Source organism: Sesamum indicum, linkage group LG3 (assembly GCF_026168435.1).
Source record: "Sesamum indicum cultivar Baizhima isolate 11 linkage group LG3, ASM2616843v1, whole genome shotgun sequence".
NCBI lineage: Eukaryota > Viridiplantae > Streptophyta > Magnoliopsida > Lamiales > Pedaliaceae > Sesamum > Sesamum indicum.
This window is the reverse complement of record NC_142659.1, coordinates 16,761,430-16,775,137: the sequence shown is the minus strand read 5'-3', so window position 1 is coordinate 16,775,137 and position 13,708 is coordinate 16,761,430. Positions and strand designations below refer to the sequence as shown.

Sequence of the window (13,708 nt, the reverse complement as noted above, 5' to 3'; positions counted from 1 at the left end):
AGCATTAGATAGTTTAGCATAGGATCTCTCAATTAATCTAATGATAGTCCATGTAATTTTAAGTTAAAAATTAAAAAAAGAAAAGGCTCATAAAATGCACAAATTGCGTGAAAGATTGCTCTATTTTATTAAATACAGAGAGATAATAAGATTTTTTTCATAGAAAAATAATTTATTTAATTTCAGTATTTCATTAAACCCTTTTTCTTAGTGGGGTCCAATATATGAAGGATTAGAATGTTGAGTAATAATTATAGGTAGCTTAGAAGAATTGACTAATTGAGAACATTTGTGTAAATTTTCAAGAGCTTGAGGCAAACCCTCCACACCCAAAATATATATATATATATATATATATAAAAGAGAATTAAATGAGATGTATATATAATGGTTTAAATGAGAACATAATCCAATGCGGGCGTTGAAATAGAAATAAGGGTGGAGGCCAGCAAGAAGTCATAATCGAAAAGGACCGGAAAGCCAAATTCCCAAAAAGGGAAAATTTACAAAAAAGAAAAAGAAAACGCACACAGACATATGGGTGTGTGCGTGTTGTCGTCATACTGATTGAGGCATGTGAAGTGGGAAGAAAGTAAGAGCCTCAGCCTCAGCCTCTCATCTCATTCATACATAAAACATAAGCACATGCAAGAAAGATCCCAATTATTCATCATTTTCGGTTTCCACCTTTCTAACATTATAACATATCTGCTTTCACCTCTTCCCCTTTCATTTCATTTTTCTAATATATACATAACATTAATAATTTACGACTATAACATGGTCAACATAACTCAATTGGTGGAGTACAGTACTTAAAATCCTATCCTCGTGTCATCAGTTTGGTGGGGGGGGGGGGGGGGGCTTTGTATATCAAAAGATTAAAAAGTAATAATAACCCAGATATTTTCTATAATATTTTATCACGAGAATCATAAGTCTGATTAAGATCTTTAAGTCCAACCCCACAGCCAATAAATTCAAAAAGAAATAGGAAACAGCGGACGCCAACCAACCGCGTAGACTTGAGCACAAAATCAAGTCAGAAGTCACCCTGACCCTGTGCAGACAAACAAAGCCACAGACCAGGTTTCTTCGGTCAAGTTGCCTAACGGTCCAAATTGGCTTTCTCCAGTCCACAACACACAACAAATCGTTCAGTAAAAATACACATACAATTCACATAATATATAAATATATATACATAGCATCAAGCAGCAATTTATTATTATTTCAGGCACACGAGTTTCCTTTTGTTGATTCAAACAGAGGATGCGGAGAATAGCTGAATTTTTCACCTGGACCGCTGCTAATTCCAGATTTCATCACTATAACAAGGTTTCAGGTAACTATCACAAGATTGTATGTGTATGTAGTTGTCACACACATGGAGCAGTTCAAAACTATAAACACGTCGACCCAAATTCCCATTGAACGTAAAGAAGAGGCCCTTCCCAGATACAGAAATGCTAAATAAGAAATTAATGAATAGAATGAAGTTAATGTGATCACAAGAGAAACAGCACTGCAGTTCTATGAAAAATTTTAAGCTCCAAGAATCAATAATGAATACAAAACTTGTTTTCTGCTTCTCTCAACAAGAAAGCTCGCAATGATGAGAGAGACAGAGAGAAGGGGGGAAGAGCAAAGGAGTCAAAAGTGTTAAATCAAAAAATTCCCTGTTTCTCACAGTATAGAACACTAAAATCAGAGGTCCAGGATCCTACCCTGCTCAATGGCAATTGTTGCCGACACTTTAATCAAAAGATGAGCACCAAAAATGAGACGGATAAAGTTTCATATGGAAACAATGAACTTCCGCAAATTTACACCTGCCATGCCCAGCGGAATGAGAATACATTAGCTACTGACAGATAAGTCTGCCGACATTTTCCATGAAAGGGATAGTTTGCAGACATACCTCATTGTCCACGAAAAGCAAACAAATAATATTTACATGAAAGAAACCTGCAATTTTCCCAACAATATAAGATCTCTTTAAACATGAAACTCAGTTCCCACAGGTCAGAATTTCACTTGAACTAATTGGCACAAACCTTGGAGTATGGAAGAATGTTGTCAATTTGTTATCTGAAAACCAAGCTGCCATTTTGTTGTGGTCTCAACTTTTCAATGAGGGACTGGTAGAACGATTTCAATGCTTTAAGGTCATTACCCTGATAATAATAACAAAAGAAAGAAAGAGTAAGCACAAAGGGGCATTAACCACAAACGATGATGTTAACCAGAAATGGAAAACAACGATGATGCTTGAAGAGTCCAGAATTTAGCCCCTCACGCTGTGTGATGATACACCCACAACAAATCACATTATTTAAAGAAAAAAGAAGAAGAAGAAGAACATGCAGTACACCTGTTAGAGCCCCCCAAAATTATTTATTATTAAGCTCAGAACAAACTCAGGCCTTTTAACTGAGTTTCTATTTCTGCATGTGCATGGTTATGGATGTCTAAGTTTGCACAACAGCTAAGGGTGTGCAAACCGGTTAACCGAACCGAACTTTCGGTACTGAAAATTCGCTTCGGGGTTTTGTAAAACCAAACCGAATTTGATCGGTTCGGTTCGATTCTGACCGAACCAAATTTAGTTTTTCAGTTTAAAAACCGAAAAAACCATTTTTTTCCTTTTTAAAAAAAAATATATATTTTGATACTTTAAGCTGAAATTGTGATATTTTTTCAATTTTATCCAAAAATACAAATACCAAAATTAGATTCTAAATTAAATACCAATATAATATTAATATATTATATTAATATGTGTAAAAATATATTTTATTTATTTTATTATTTAAAAGTTCGGTTTTTCAGTTTGGTTAAACCGAACCGAAAAATCAAAAATTTTTAAAAGAAAAACCAAAAACCGAACCGAAAAATTCAGTTCGGTTTTCAGTCCGAACAGAATTTTCGGTTCAGCTGGTTTTTCGATTTTCTGCACACCCCTAACAACAGCACCAATACTTTTTTCTTGTTTTCACTCAGAAGTAAATATTAGACTTAGGTGATTCATAGAATAAAAGTTGGACCAAAGTCAATAACGTAAAACATAGCGAAGCACATTCCACTATCAATGGCCAAAAAACACTCCCTACTATGATTTACTTCTGCAGAGAGAGTTGAAAGCATCATACCTGCAGCTTTTGACAATACTGTTCTGCCAAGTTTTGAGGGCAATGGACATTTGGAAAACCTTTTGATACAAAATTAAGAAGAAAATCATTGCCAAATTTCTCGTACATGACCTTTTGAGCCAATACTATTTCACCAAACAAGACCACCTGCCAAAGAAAGCCGCAGCAAAAGGAAATGAATATGTATTTAGGCATGACTCTGGAAAGCCGAAAAGAGGACCAAATAGAAGAGAGAGAGTGAGGAGGCACGAAAAGCAGCAGCAACCAATATGACAGAATGATGATCTACTCCAGTGATAAACTGAAAATTTAACACAACCATATTGAAATATCAAACGTAATGTAAATATTCTTGAATGGTTCAAGAAGAAAAAATTGTATGGTACTTATACACCAGACCAAATGCAGGATAGGAGGAGGATATAAGCAGATTTTTGTAGCCAACAGAGAGATCCAATAGCATCCAGAAAAACATTTAATGCTACCATCAAATTCAATCAAGTACAAAGTTCTAAAAACATAGAGATATACTACATTCACCCCTTTCAAACAGAGATTTATTTACATGTCCTCTCCTCCAACATGATGAAGTCTGAGTGATATAACAATATATGGATATCACAGAAAACTTGTTTGATATAAACGATACACTTACAGTATTTGCATCACGAAACTCAAAGGATTTGTCTAGCACACTGTACAGACAGCAATTCGTTGCGAATGCTTCAATTATGAAACTCCGGAAACCAGGTACCTGACAAATAGTATTACTTTAGCATACTTGGAAATTGAGATATAAGGTGCACCAAGTAAGATACCTTTTCTTTGCCATGATCAGGACACCAATCTCTTATTAGCCTGATGAAGATCTGAACACATGCCTGAATAATGTAGAAATTCTAGATATCAGCCCCACCTGACACTACCTCATAACTAACAGATCTGAAAGCACAAAAGTTTTAAGCATTTCCATGGCTCAAAAAAGTTTAGGTAAAATACCTTTCTTATAACGATATCCTTATGGTTACAACATGCATACAATAGCAACTGCATCATCAAATCCAAGTATCCACTACTTCTGGGGGACAAGAAAATTGACGAGAGCTCATGCATAGCCATAACATGTAGAAATATAAGGAATGTTCTCTGAAGCTCTAGCAACTCACGGATTTCCTGAAACAACATATTCATAGTGATATTCTAACACAACTGATTAACAGAGATTTGCATTAGAAGTTAACAACTGTCACAAGCTAAAAAAAGTAGTTAAAACAAAATAAATGAAGGCTCAGTGCATATCTGATATAAGACAAACCACCACACAAGTGATGGTGGGTTGGGCAGGCCCCCACCGTTCACTAAATAAGAATTAAAAAAAAAAAAGAAGAAAAAAGAAAGAAAGAAAATTTAGGAGTTGGTCATAGACATATCTCACCCATAAGAAACTTATAGAAAAATGTAGAACAAGAAATTTAAAATCCCTAAAGATAAAATAAATGTCATCCACTGTGTTATGTTTCAAGGTGACTTTCTTGTACTAAGATCAAAATCCTCTTGCACATTCTAACTTCCGGCCAAGAGCATATTCATCAAGATTTTCCAAATCCATATCAACATCAAACTCTACTATAGCTGTTCGGTTTTACCTTATATGTCAACAAGTTCCACAAGTATAACTTCTTTTTTTGCTGCAGAGTCCGGGTATGAACAATTATGCTACTTGAGCAACTAAAGTTTAGAAACAAGGTCACATACCTCAGGGCAGCTGCCCGGTCCCGACTGAATATCACTCCTCGGAAGAATATTGAATGTCCTACTAGCAATCACAGGGTATATAACTTCCAATATTTCACCGACCCCAGTACCAAATTTGCAGATAAGCTGGTTAAGCAGTACAAGAAAACCCACCAGTTCCTTCGGCTGCAGAAGAGCAATTAGAAAAATTGATGGCCTCCAAATTCACAATGCAGAAGACAGGATGAGACAAGTAGATGATAGATAAGACAGGTTTCCTTAATGATGAGATGGAAGCAGGACTAATAGTTCCCACATCAAAAAGTACTAAAACAAAATGTAAAATTAAAGAATAACATATATACATAGTTTAGTTCATAAAATAGCACATGTAATCAAGAGAAAAATAAAATTTCCAATCCACAAGCCTGATAATAAAACACAGATAAATCATAAACTGGACAGAAACCACAAACACATATACTTTCTATCCTAGCTAGGCATCTCTACTGAAATCTTGTAAAGTTGCAAATGCAGTAAGTCAACCAAATAAAAGTCATAGACAGTAAAACAGAAATAAACACAACAGGAATGTTTTAAAAAGTGAAGATTTAACATTATATCTGGTTCAGAACTGATGAACACAAAGTTAAAATCAGATTAATTGCAAGACCATTTTACCAGCAGTCTAGACCTATGAAGTTCACTTCAGTAATTAAAGCATGGGAAGAAACTGAGCTGCAAGGCAAATCTTCATACCTCACTTTCTCCAAGCAACTCGCCAAGTGCCTTTGGAAGATAGGGAAATACGGAGTTTCCTAAAGTGTCCACCATACGGTGGATGAAAGATGTGACCTAGCAAAACAAAGTGGCGTTGGAAGTGTTTACAATGTAACAATCATGTGGAAAATCCCGATTCATACCTTACACCGCAGGGGTTGTATCTCTGGGAACACAACAAGTACTTGTAGGAGAATGTCCAGAGTCTGTATCGAGAAATCAATTAAATAGTATGTAAAGAGATGAAAACAAACATCAATTTCTACAAACATAGAAAAGAAATGATGGCTCCACAAGCTTCAGCTTTTTATCTAATTCATGTGAACCAGAATGCTGAAACATTTTTGACAATTATCTTTCCCATACAGAAGTAAAAACAAAAATTAGTAAAGCTAAGAAAGAGAGGAGAAGACACAGAAGCAAGTAAGAGGAAGAGGATGGATGCATGTGGGCAGAGAAGGTGGAGCGCATTGGAGGGAACTAGGGAGCAAGCTAGTTGGTGATGACTAAAACCCAATAAGAATATAAACCTCGTATTAGTTACAACAAACTCAAAATTCACTGCACTAACTAAATAAATTTAGGATGAAGATTCATATAGTTATCACAAAAAGAATAAGGAATTTCTAATTTAAGAAGTTCAGACCTGAACTAACCTTTTTGAACATGAGACCAATTCCAGGGCGACTAGCAGTTGCAAGACGCTCACTGAAGCCCTGGATCAGGACAAAACCATATTCACACAGTAATATATATGCAAAATTATCAAATTACATTCTTATTCTCCACATACTCAAACTATCAGGCTAAATACAACATATGCTTTCTGGTGAATAAAATATAGCTATTACCAAAAAAGTTGACATCCTTTCACTATTTTGTGATACTGTAGATTAAACCTCTTGAAGCCAAATAGACAAATGAAAGTAAAATGAAATCATAATCACGTAAAGGAAAAAAGGAAACTAGAGCAATTAAAATACACATGCATAAGAGACTTGATAGGTGAACAAAGACCTTGCTAAGAGCATTAATGGCCGTAATCATTTGCTGGATATTTTCAATCTGCGCAAGAGTCTCTTCAGGATTACGAGATTTGGCATTTAAGAGGGCCACCTCAACCTGCACGAGCATATGAACTTTCAATCAGTTTAGTGTTTCTACCAAAAGCAAAATAGTAGCAAAATCAACTTGCACAAAGTACCCAAGGAAACCTATGGTATTCCAGAGACAAATAGTATTATATGTCCTAATACTTGACCTGCTGACACAGTGGAGTTAGCAGTGCTGAAAGATAATCAGATTGCTTCTCAGGGGGTACATCTTCCATCCCAATTAACAAGCCAATAGCCTGTAGAACCAAAAGGATTACATCAGTTGGTGCATCGACTAATTAACTGAATCAAATATTTCTATATATAAAAGCAACCTCAAAAACATGAGTTCCATCTTCAGTTCCTGGAAGTTCCTTTGAGGCACTGCCCGTCTTAGTAAATTGGACCACTGTATCCTGTAGACTCTGATTCATACGGCATCATATAGAAATCAGCAGCATGTAATTAGAAGTGGATCTTATTGAAGTATATTCTACCCAAAAAAATTAAGAGGTGGAATCGCTACCTGCAGGATTGTCTCGATGTAAGGCACAAGCTTCGCTTTGAGCAATTTCACAACCTTCATGAACTGATAACTTGCCCTTCGACTTACATTGACATTTGGGTGGTGTACACCTCTCTCATCAAGAAAGGCACGCAATGCCATTGGGATATATTGTGTATTCTCTGATACAAATTTCACATATCTTGTTATTGTATCCAAATAGACAAGTGCAACTAGTCTGTTGGAGTGGCAAGGAAAAGTTGTTGACAAAAGCATTGGGACCAATTCTCCCAGTAGACCACTCCCAGTCCTCACTGCATCATCAGTTAATGATTCTCCAAGCGCATAAAATAAGGAAAGAGATGCTTCAACTTCTTCAGCATTTCTATCTTCTGAGGATGAGACGGCACTAGCCAATGAGTTTCTGATAAATATCTGAGTCAAATCTGGTGCAACACGACCTATATTACGGAGCAATACAAATACATCTTTCCGGAACTCCACCATCCTATCTTCTTCTTCCCTACCGATCTTGTCCAACGAATCCAGATTACCGCGGTACATGGGATCAAACTGAATCTGTGCACGAATAACATCCAATATCTGGCCCACATGAAGCAGCTGTGTCTCAGTCAGCCCAGGAAGGCTCTTCATTGTGCTAACATAAACTGAGAGAAACTGCAGAATGCTGAACGCTGAATCAACTTCACAGTTCTGCATGACATAAAAAACTGATGGCAGAACCTCATTTAGGAGTTCTAATGAAACTCCTTTACCATCCTCTGAGTTCAAACGCTTGGAACATTCCAAAAGTTCAGTCGCATACCCAGTGAGCAAAGAAGCCACGCTAGAAACCAACTCTGAGTTACTATCCCCTGCAACCAACCTAAAAACCCTTCTTATCTGAAGGCTTTGCAAAAGAGCAAGCTTTGATTTGTAATCCATCCTTTTTGAAACTACCGCAAGAACCACTCCTGCTGCAGCAGCTCGAAGCTGATCCAGTATCCCATCCACCAACATCAGTTGGAACAACAATGTAATAAATGCATCATTGGCAATCAACCCAATGTCAATCCACGAAATGTACCTCCTCATACAATCCAACACACTAGAACACAGGTCAGGGTTTGAATCCCTATACATCGAAACAATGTCATACCAAGCCCCCACGATCTGAGGCACACACTGCCCTCTCATCGCATCCTTAATCCTCCCCGAAAGAGCCACATCATCTCCACTGCGTGGATAGTCCAAGCTAATTAATTCATCATCCAGCACATTTAGAACCCGACAAAACATATCAATGACCACAGCTCCTTTACTTAAATTTGGCAAGAAATCAACAAAAACAGATGGCCAGCTTAATGGATACTCAAAGTAAATCAATGTCACGACAACCTGAGCAAGCTTATTCTTAATAAATGCTGGACCCTCCAAAATCCTCACTGAATTACTATTACTAGCATGGACAGGTTCGCAACACGCCAACGAGAACACAGATTTCCTAATAAAAGACTTCTCCTCCGGTGTCATTGATGAGTACTTAATGCGAAGCGCCTCATGGAGGCACTGCAAACACCAAAAGTGAACCTGAACTAGCTCAGAAAAACACAACTTCTCTACACATATGCTACAGACTGATGGGGTCTCTTTAATTTGCTGAATAAAAGCAGCAGCTTGTTCTTTTAGCACCGAATTAACCGCACCAGATTCATCGAAACTTATTAAAATTGCCTTTTCGAGATCATCCATTACAGTCAGAAAACACTAAACCCTAGAAAAACCAAAAAAGCAAAAAAAAAAAAAAAAACGTGGGGCCAAAAAACCTCCTAAAACCGCTCTTGATTGCCCACTTTACAGAGTCCCAACCACGGATGTTTAGTAAAATAATTAACTTCTCAACTTGTTTATCGATTGATCGAGTGAAGCAAACCTCCTTACCTTAGATTAAAGAGGTTTTGATTATAGAGCTTGTGTGTTGGCAGGGATTGGGCAAACAAACTGGTGTAAAAACTTAAAGCTTTTCCAATCCGATTCCAAATGGGATTAGGGTTTTATAGCGCTCCAAATTAAACGGTATTGATATGTATATATATATGCATATAAATCACGGTTTCATATGAATGAAGAAAGAAGTGAGATTGTGTTCTTGGAGGTGGCAATGGGGTTTATATAATTGTTGGAATGAGAGGAGAAAAGAAGGGGACGGAGGCTTTTTCAACACCCCGGACTTTATACCCCCACCCACAACCCCAACATTCACAATAACTTCCCCACTCCAACAAACCCAACAAATTTAATTTTATATTTTTTGGGCTTAATTTCATATTTCAAGATACTTCAATTTAATACAAAATATTGCTAAACTTTATATTAATTGAAATCAAAATTTAAGGCCAATATAAAAATTTTATCATCCACAATTTTTATTTCAGATTTTTATCATGTTTGTTCTGCATTATTCTGATATATTCTATATTTAAAACATCGATACCAATCATGTTTCACGTCGTTCATGCATGATGAGCTTACAAATCATGCAAGTTTTACCGCGACACGTGTTTTGGACTATAAATGTCAAATAATTTTTTTCTATCGTGCAATCCTTCTATGCTTAGATAACCATTCTATGAACTTCTTTATATAAAAATTAAGATATCGACTCACCGACACTGATTTTGTGCAGATTGAGTACACAGTGCGAACTATTTAGTAAAATTCTCTATAAAATAACCAGCAAAAAAATATGTTATATCAATGCATATCGTGAACTTTATTAATTTTAGGATAAATTACAATGGGCTCTCATAAAGTTTGACATAATTACAAATAACCTCTCAATTTTTAAAAAATTATGAATACTTTTTTGAAATTAACGTTTTTCTAACAAATACTTTTTTCTATAATGGGTTGTCACGAAAATATTATTAAATAATTATTAATTTCAAAAAGTATTTATAATTTTTTTAATAACAAGACAGTATTTATAATTATAACAAATTTCAAACAATCTATTGTAATTTACCTTAATTTTATATTGAGGATGAGCTATGCCTAACACGTACTTCAAATTTCTTAAAAAAAAAAATAGCTGGTGTGGTAATGTTGGGCCTTTGATTAATGTGTTGGGCTTTATCAATTGGGCTTTCGACAACCTAATCTAAACTTATTTATAAGCGAGCCGAATTTACACCTTAACCCGATAATGGTCCAAATTTAGGCCCAAATAAGCTTTTCCCTTACAAGCTTATAATCGATATTTATAGTTTTCGTTAAGTTTTCATTGATTCATAGTAAATTCAGCAAGATATTATTGTGTATTATAAATTATAATTTTATTTAATTTTAAAAATAATTAAAAAAATACTAATTTAATAAATATTTTTTTATAATTTTTAAAATTATATTTTTTTTTATTTTTTTAAAGAATACAACAAAACAAAATTGATCGTTTTAGACTTTCATCTAAAAAATTACATAATTTATTAAATATTAAGTTAGTGTTTATAATTTTTTAAATAATAAAAAAATAATTATAATTATATTAAAATTTAAAAGAGTCCATCATCATTCACCTTATAAATAATAATAATAATAATAATAAACTTTTTTTTTTTTAATTTGTTATCTTTTGGTTTTTCGTTATAGTTGGTGGTGAGGAGCAATTGAATGATGGTAGGGCAGTAGGCCAAGAAACAAGTGTTAGCCGTCGTTGCTGACCACCTGGCACCCCTCGTCCGTCCGTCACTCACCACGTGCTGCCTCCCCCCCACCCCCATCCCCCCGCCTATTTTCAATTATTTTTATTTTTATCTAAAATATGCAAATAAAAATCAGTGGTTAGAGTCGATATTTCTAGAAGTTACCGATTTTTCGACGGAAGTCCACGAAGAGGGTAGGATACCGAGATTCACTGAATTCTGCTCACTCCCCAAATCCCTAAAATACCCCCACTGCATCTCATTTTTTCCATATGCTCATGTTTTCTAATTCAATTCCCAATCAACCCTAACTTAATTAGACAATTTAGGTATGTGGCCTAATTTAGTTATCGGAGTTGAAGCTTTATGATTTTAGGAGTCGTGTGTCTGAACTCGTTATGTGCATGAGATATTGTCTACTAGTAGTAGGTTGTTGAGCAGAATATGATTATTGTAATACTTTTTGTTAGATATTGGTGTCGACATAAATTATTGTAATTTTAATCAGTTTATTTCAATTAATAATAATCCATCCCTCTTAATTCAAAAAACAAATAATTAGTTATTTGTACGTTAAACTCATCGTGCGATTGGTGTACAATTTAAAAAAAAATGAACAATCATATAACAAGTGTGTATATTTACTATCCGACTCATTTAATTTGAATAAAAACTTTTCCTAACTCGATCTATAATTAGGTTAACCAAACAATGGACCATAACCTAAGTTCAATATTAATTCATCGAAATTAGTCAACTATTCAGTCATTATCTATGCTTTATTACTAAGAGAATGGATATTTATCCGTCTTACTTTTTCATATTTTTTAAATATTATTTTTATCTATTTATGCAACTCCCAACCCTTCACACCATATTTTATTTTTCGTTTTTGTATTTTGCATCCCTTTTTTTCCTCTAATATTATAACATAATGTTTTTTTATGACCTTGGTTTTGTTTTTTTTTTTTTTAAATAACAACGATGAACTATTATTAATTGAAATAAATTAATTATAATTATAATTATTTTTATCGACATCAATATCTAATAAAAATTGTTACTATAATCATATTTTGCTCAACAACACCTTCGATTACAGTAGAGAACAACTCCTACTCAGTGAACAATATCCTATGTTACTAAAATTATGGACTTCAGTTTCGTCAATTGAATTACGCCTCATTGCCTGACTTTGCCTTAATAAATATAATATTAATTTATGTAATATTATTATTTAAATAATAATAATTTTTATAAATATTTTATTTCACATAATATTAAAAATTTATATATATAGGTAAAGTGACACAAATAATTAATTCTGACCACACGATGGTGCATTTTTCAGGCGAACAAAATTGGAAAAAAATAAAATAAAACTAAACATATATATAAAATGAAATAAAAATAATTCCCTACGCAGACATATTTATATAGTAAGTATTTTATTAAAATTTAATTTCCACTCATATTTATCACATTTTCCTTTTAATAATAATAATCGAGGATTTATTTATTTTTATTGTTTGAATACAAATTGAATGATTGGTGACATCAAAGCGATTTGCAGTCGATAAGAAGGAACTCAAAATATCAAGCCATTGGTCCCATTTCCCAACTTGCCCCAACACCCTAACATGAATGAAATCATATATGATTGGGCATTTAATGTGACATTTCAAATATTTAGGGATAATTATAACATCTTCCATGTATTATATATTTAAAATTTTGAAATATCATATCTAACAGTTCTTACATTTATTTTTTTTTAACAAATAAATTTATTTATTAGTTAAAATTCATCAAATTTATTAGTGTTAACAATAAAAAAAAAAATGAATGGAATTTAATATTTACTAATCATTGATTTATTACTGATATATTGACCTGCAATAAGTCAGTAAACTAAGTTGAGGCCTCATGATTTTAGAGGTCATGATTACTACATAGTGGGAGTTGTTGTTGATTTATTTTAATTAATAATAGTTCATTATTTTTACTTTTTAAAAAAAAAGAAATTTGATTGATTTATTTATTTTTTAATGCCAATATATTTGATGATTTTAACTTATTTGTTTGACGAAATAAACGTATTGATACTAAATATAATTTTTGAAAACATATAAAATTTATTTATAATTACTCTACATTTTAAGTGTCAATATAATTACTTTTAAATATTATGCTAGTTGTAGGTTTACAGATATAAATAAATATTTACTTTGGAAAAAAGGATAAATAAATATTGTTATTCCATTAAATTATAAAAATATGGAGAGTAGTCAATATTTAATGATAAATATAAGGGTAAATTACAAAGACCTCCCCTGAAATTTGACATAGTTACGAATATTCATTTATTGTTTGAAAAATTACAAATACCCTCATAATATGATGAAATTATGTGTCTTTAGATGGTGATATGAAATTGTAAATCTTATCCTTACTGTATTTTTTTATTTTTTTAAATTAATAAATTATAAAAATATTGAACAGGATGGAAGAATTTTTTTTTAAGTTATAAAAAAATTATCACTTAGTTTATAAAAAAAATATTTTTTTTTCGCAAAGGTATTTTGGTCGGTTCACCATAGAAAATGAATGAAAATCTAATGAATTTGGCTAATTGTTAGACAATCATTAAAATTAGGGAGTATTTATACAAACAATGAGATGGTATTTGTAATAATATCAAAACTCGGGAAGGTAGTTATAATATACCCTAAATATAAATAA

General features: G+C 33.3%; 1 protein-coding gene across 1 annotated transcript; it reads right to left on the bottom strand.

Moving 5' to 3' along the window:
- Positions 1-1,526: 1,526 nt before the first annotated feature.
- Positions 1,527-9,499, bottom strand: LOC105157807 (exportin-T). Its single transcript, XM_011074288.3, has 15 exons — positions 7,287-9,499; positions 7,096-7,185; positions 6,928-7,017; positions 6,684-6,788; positions 6,323-6,382; positions 5,810-5,872; positions 5,646-5,741; positions 4,908-5,072; positions 4,152-4,325; positions 3,971-4,033; positions 3,808-3,906; positions 3,153-3,299; positions 2,058-2,177; positions 1,922-1,968; positions 1,527-1,832 (listed from the first exon to the last, which is right to left on the bottom strand). The coding sequence occupies exons 1-13, from the start codon at positions 9,015-9,017 to the stop codon at positions 2,088-2,090; spliced, it is 2,973 nt and encodes a 990-aa protein (XP_011072590.2). The 5' UTR covers positions 9,018-9,499; the 3' UTR covers positions 1,527-1,832; positions 1,922-1,968; positions 2,058-2,087.
- Positions 9,500-13,708: the final 4,209 nt, after the last annotated feature.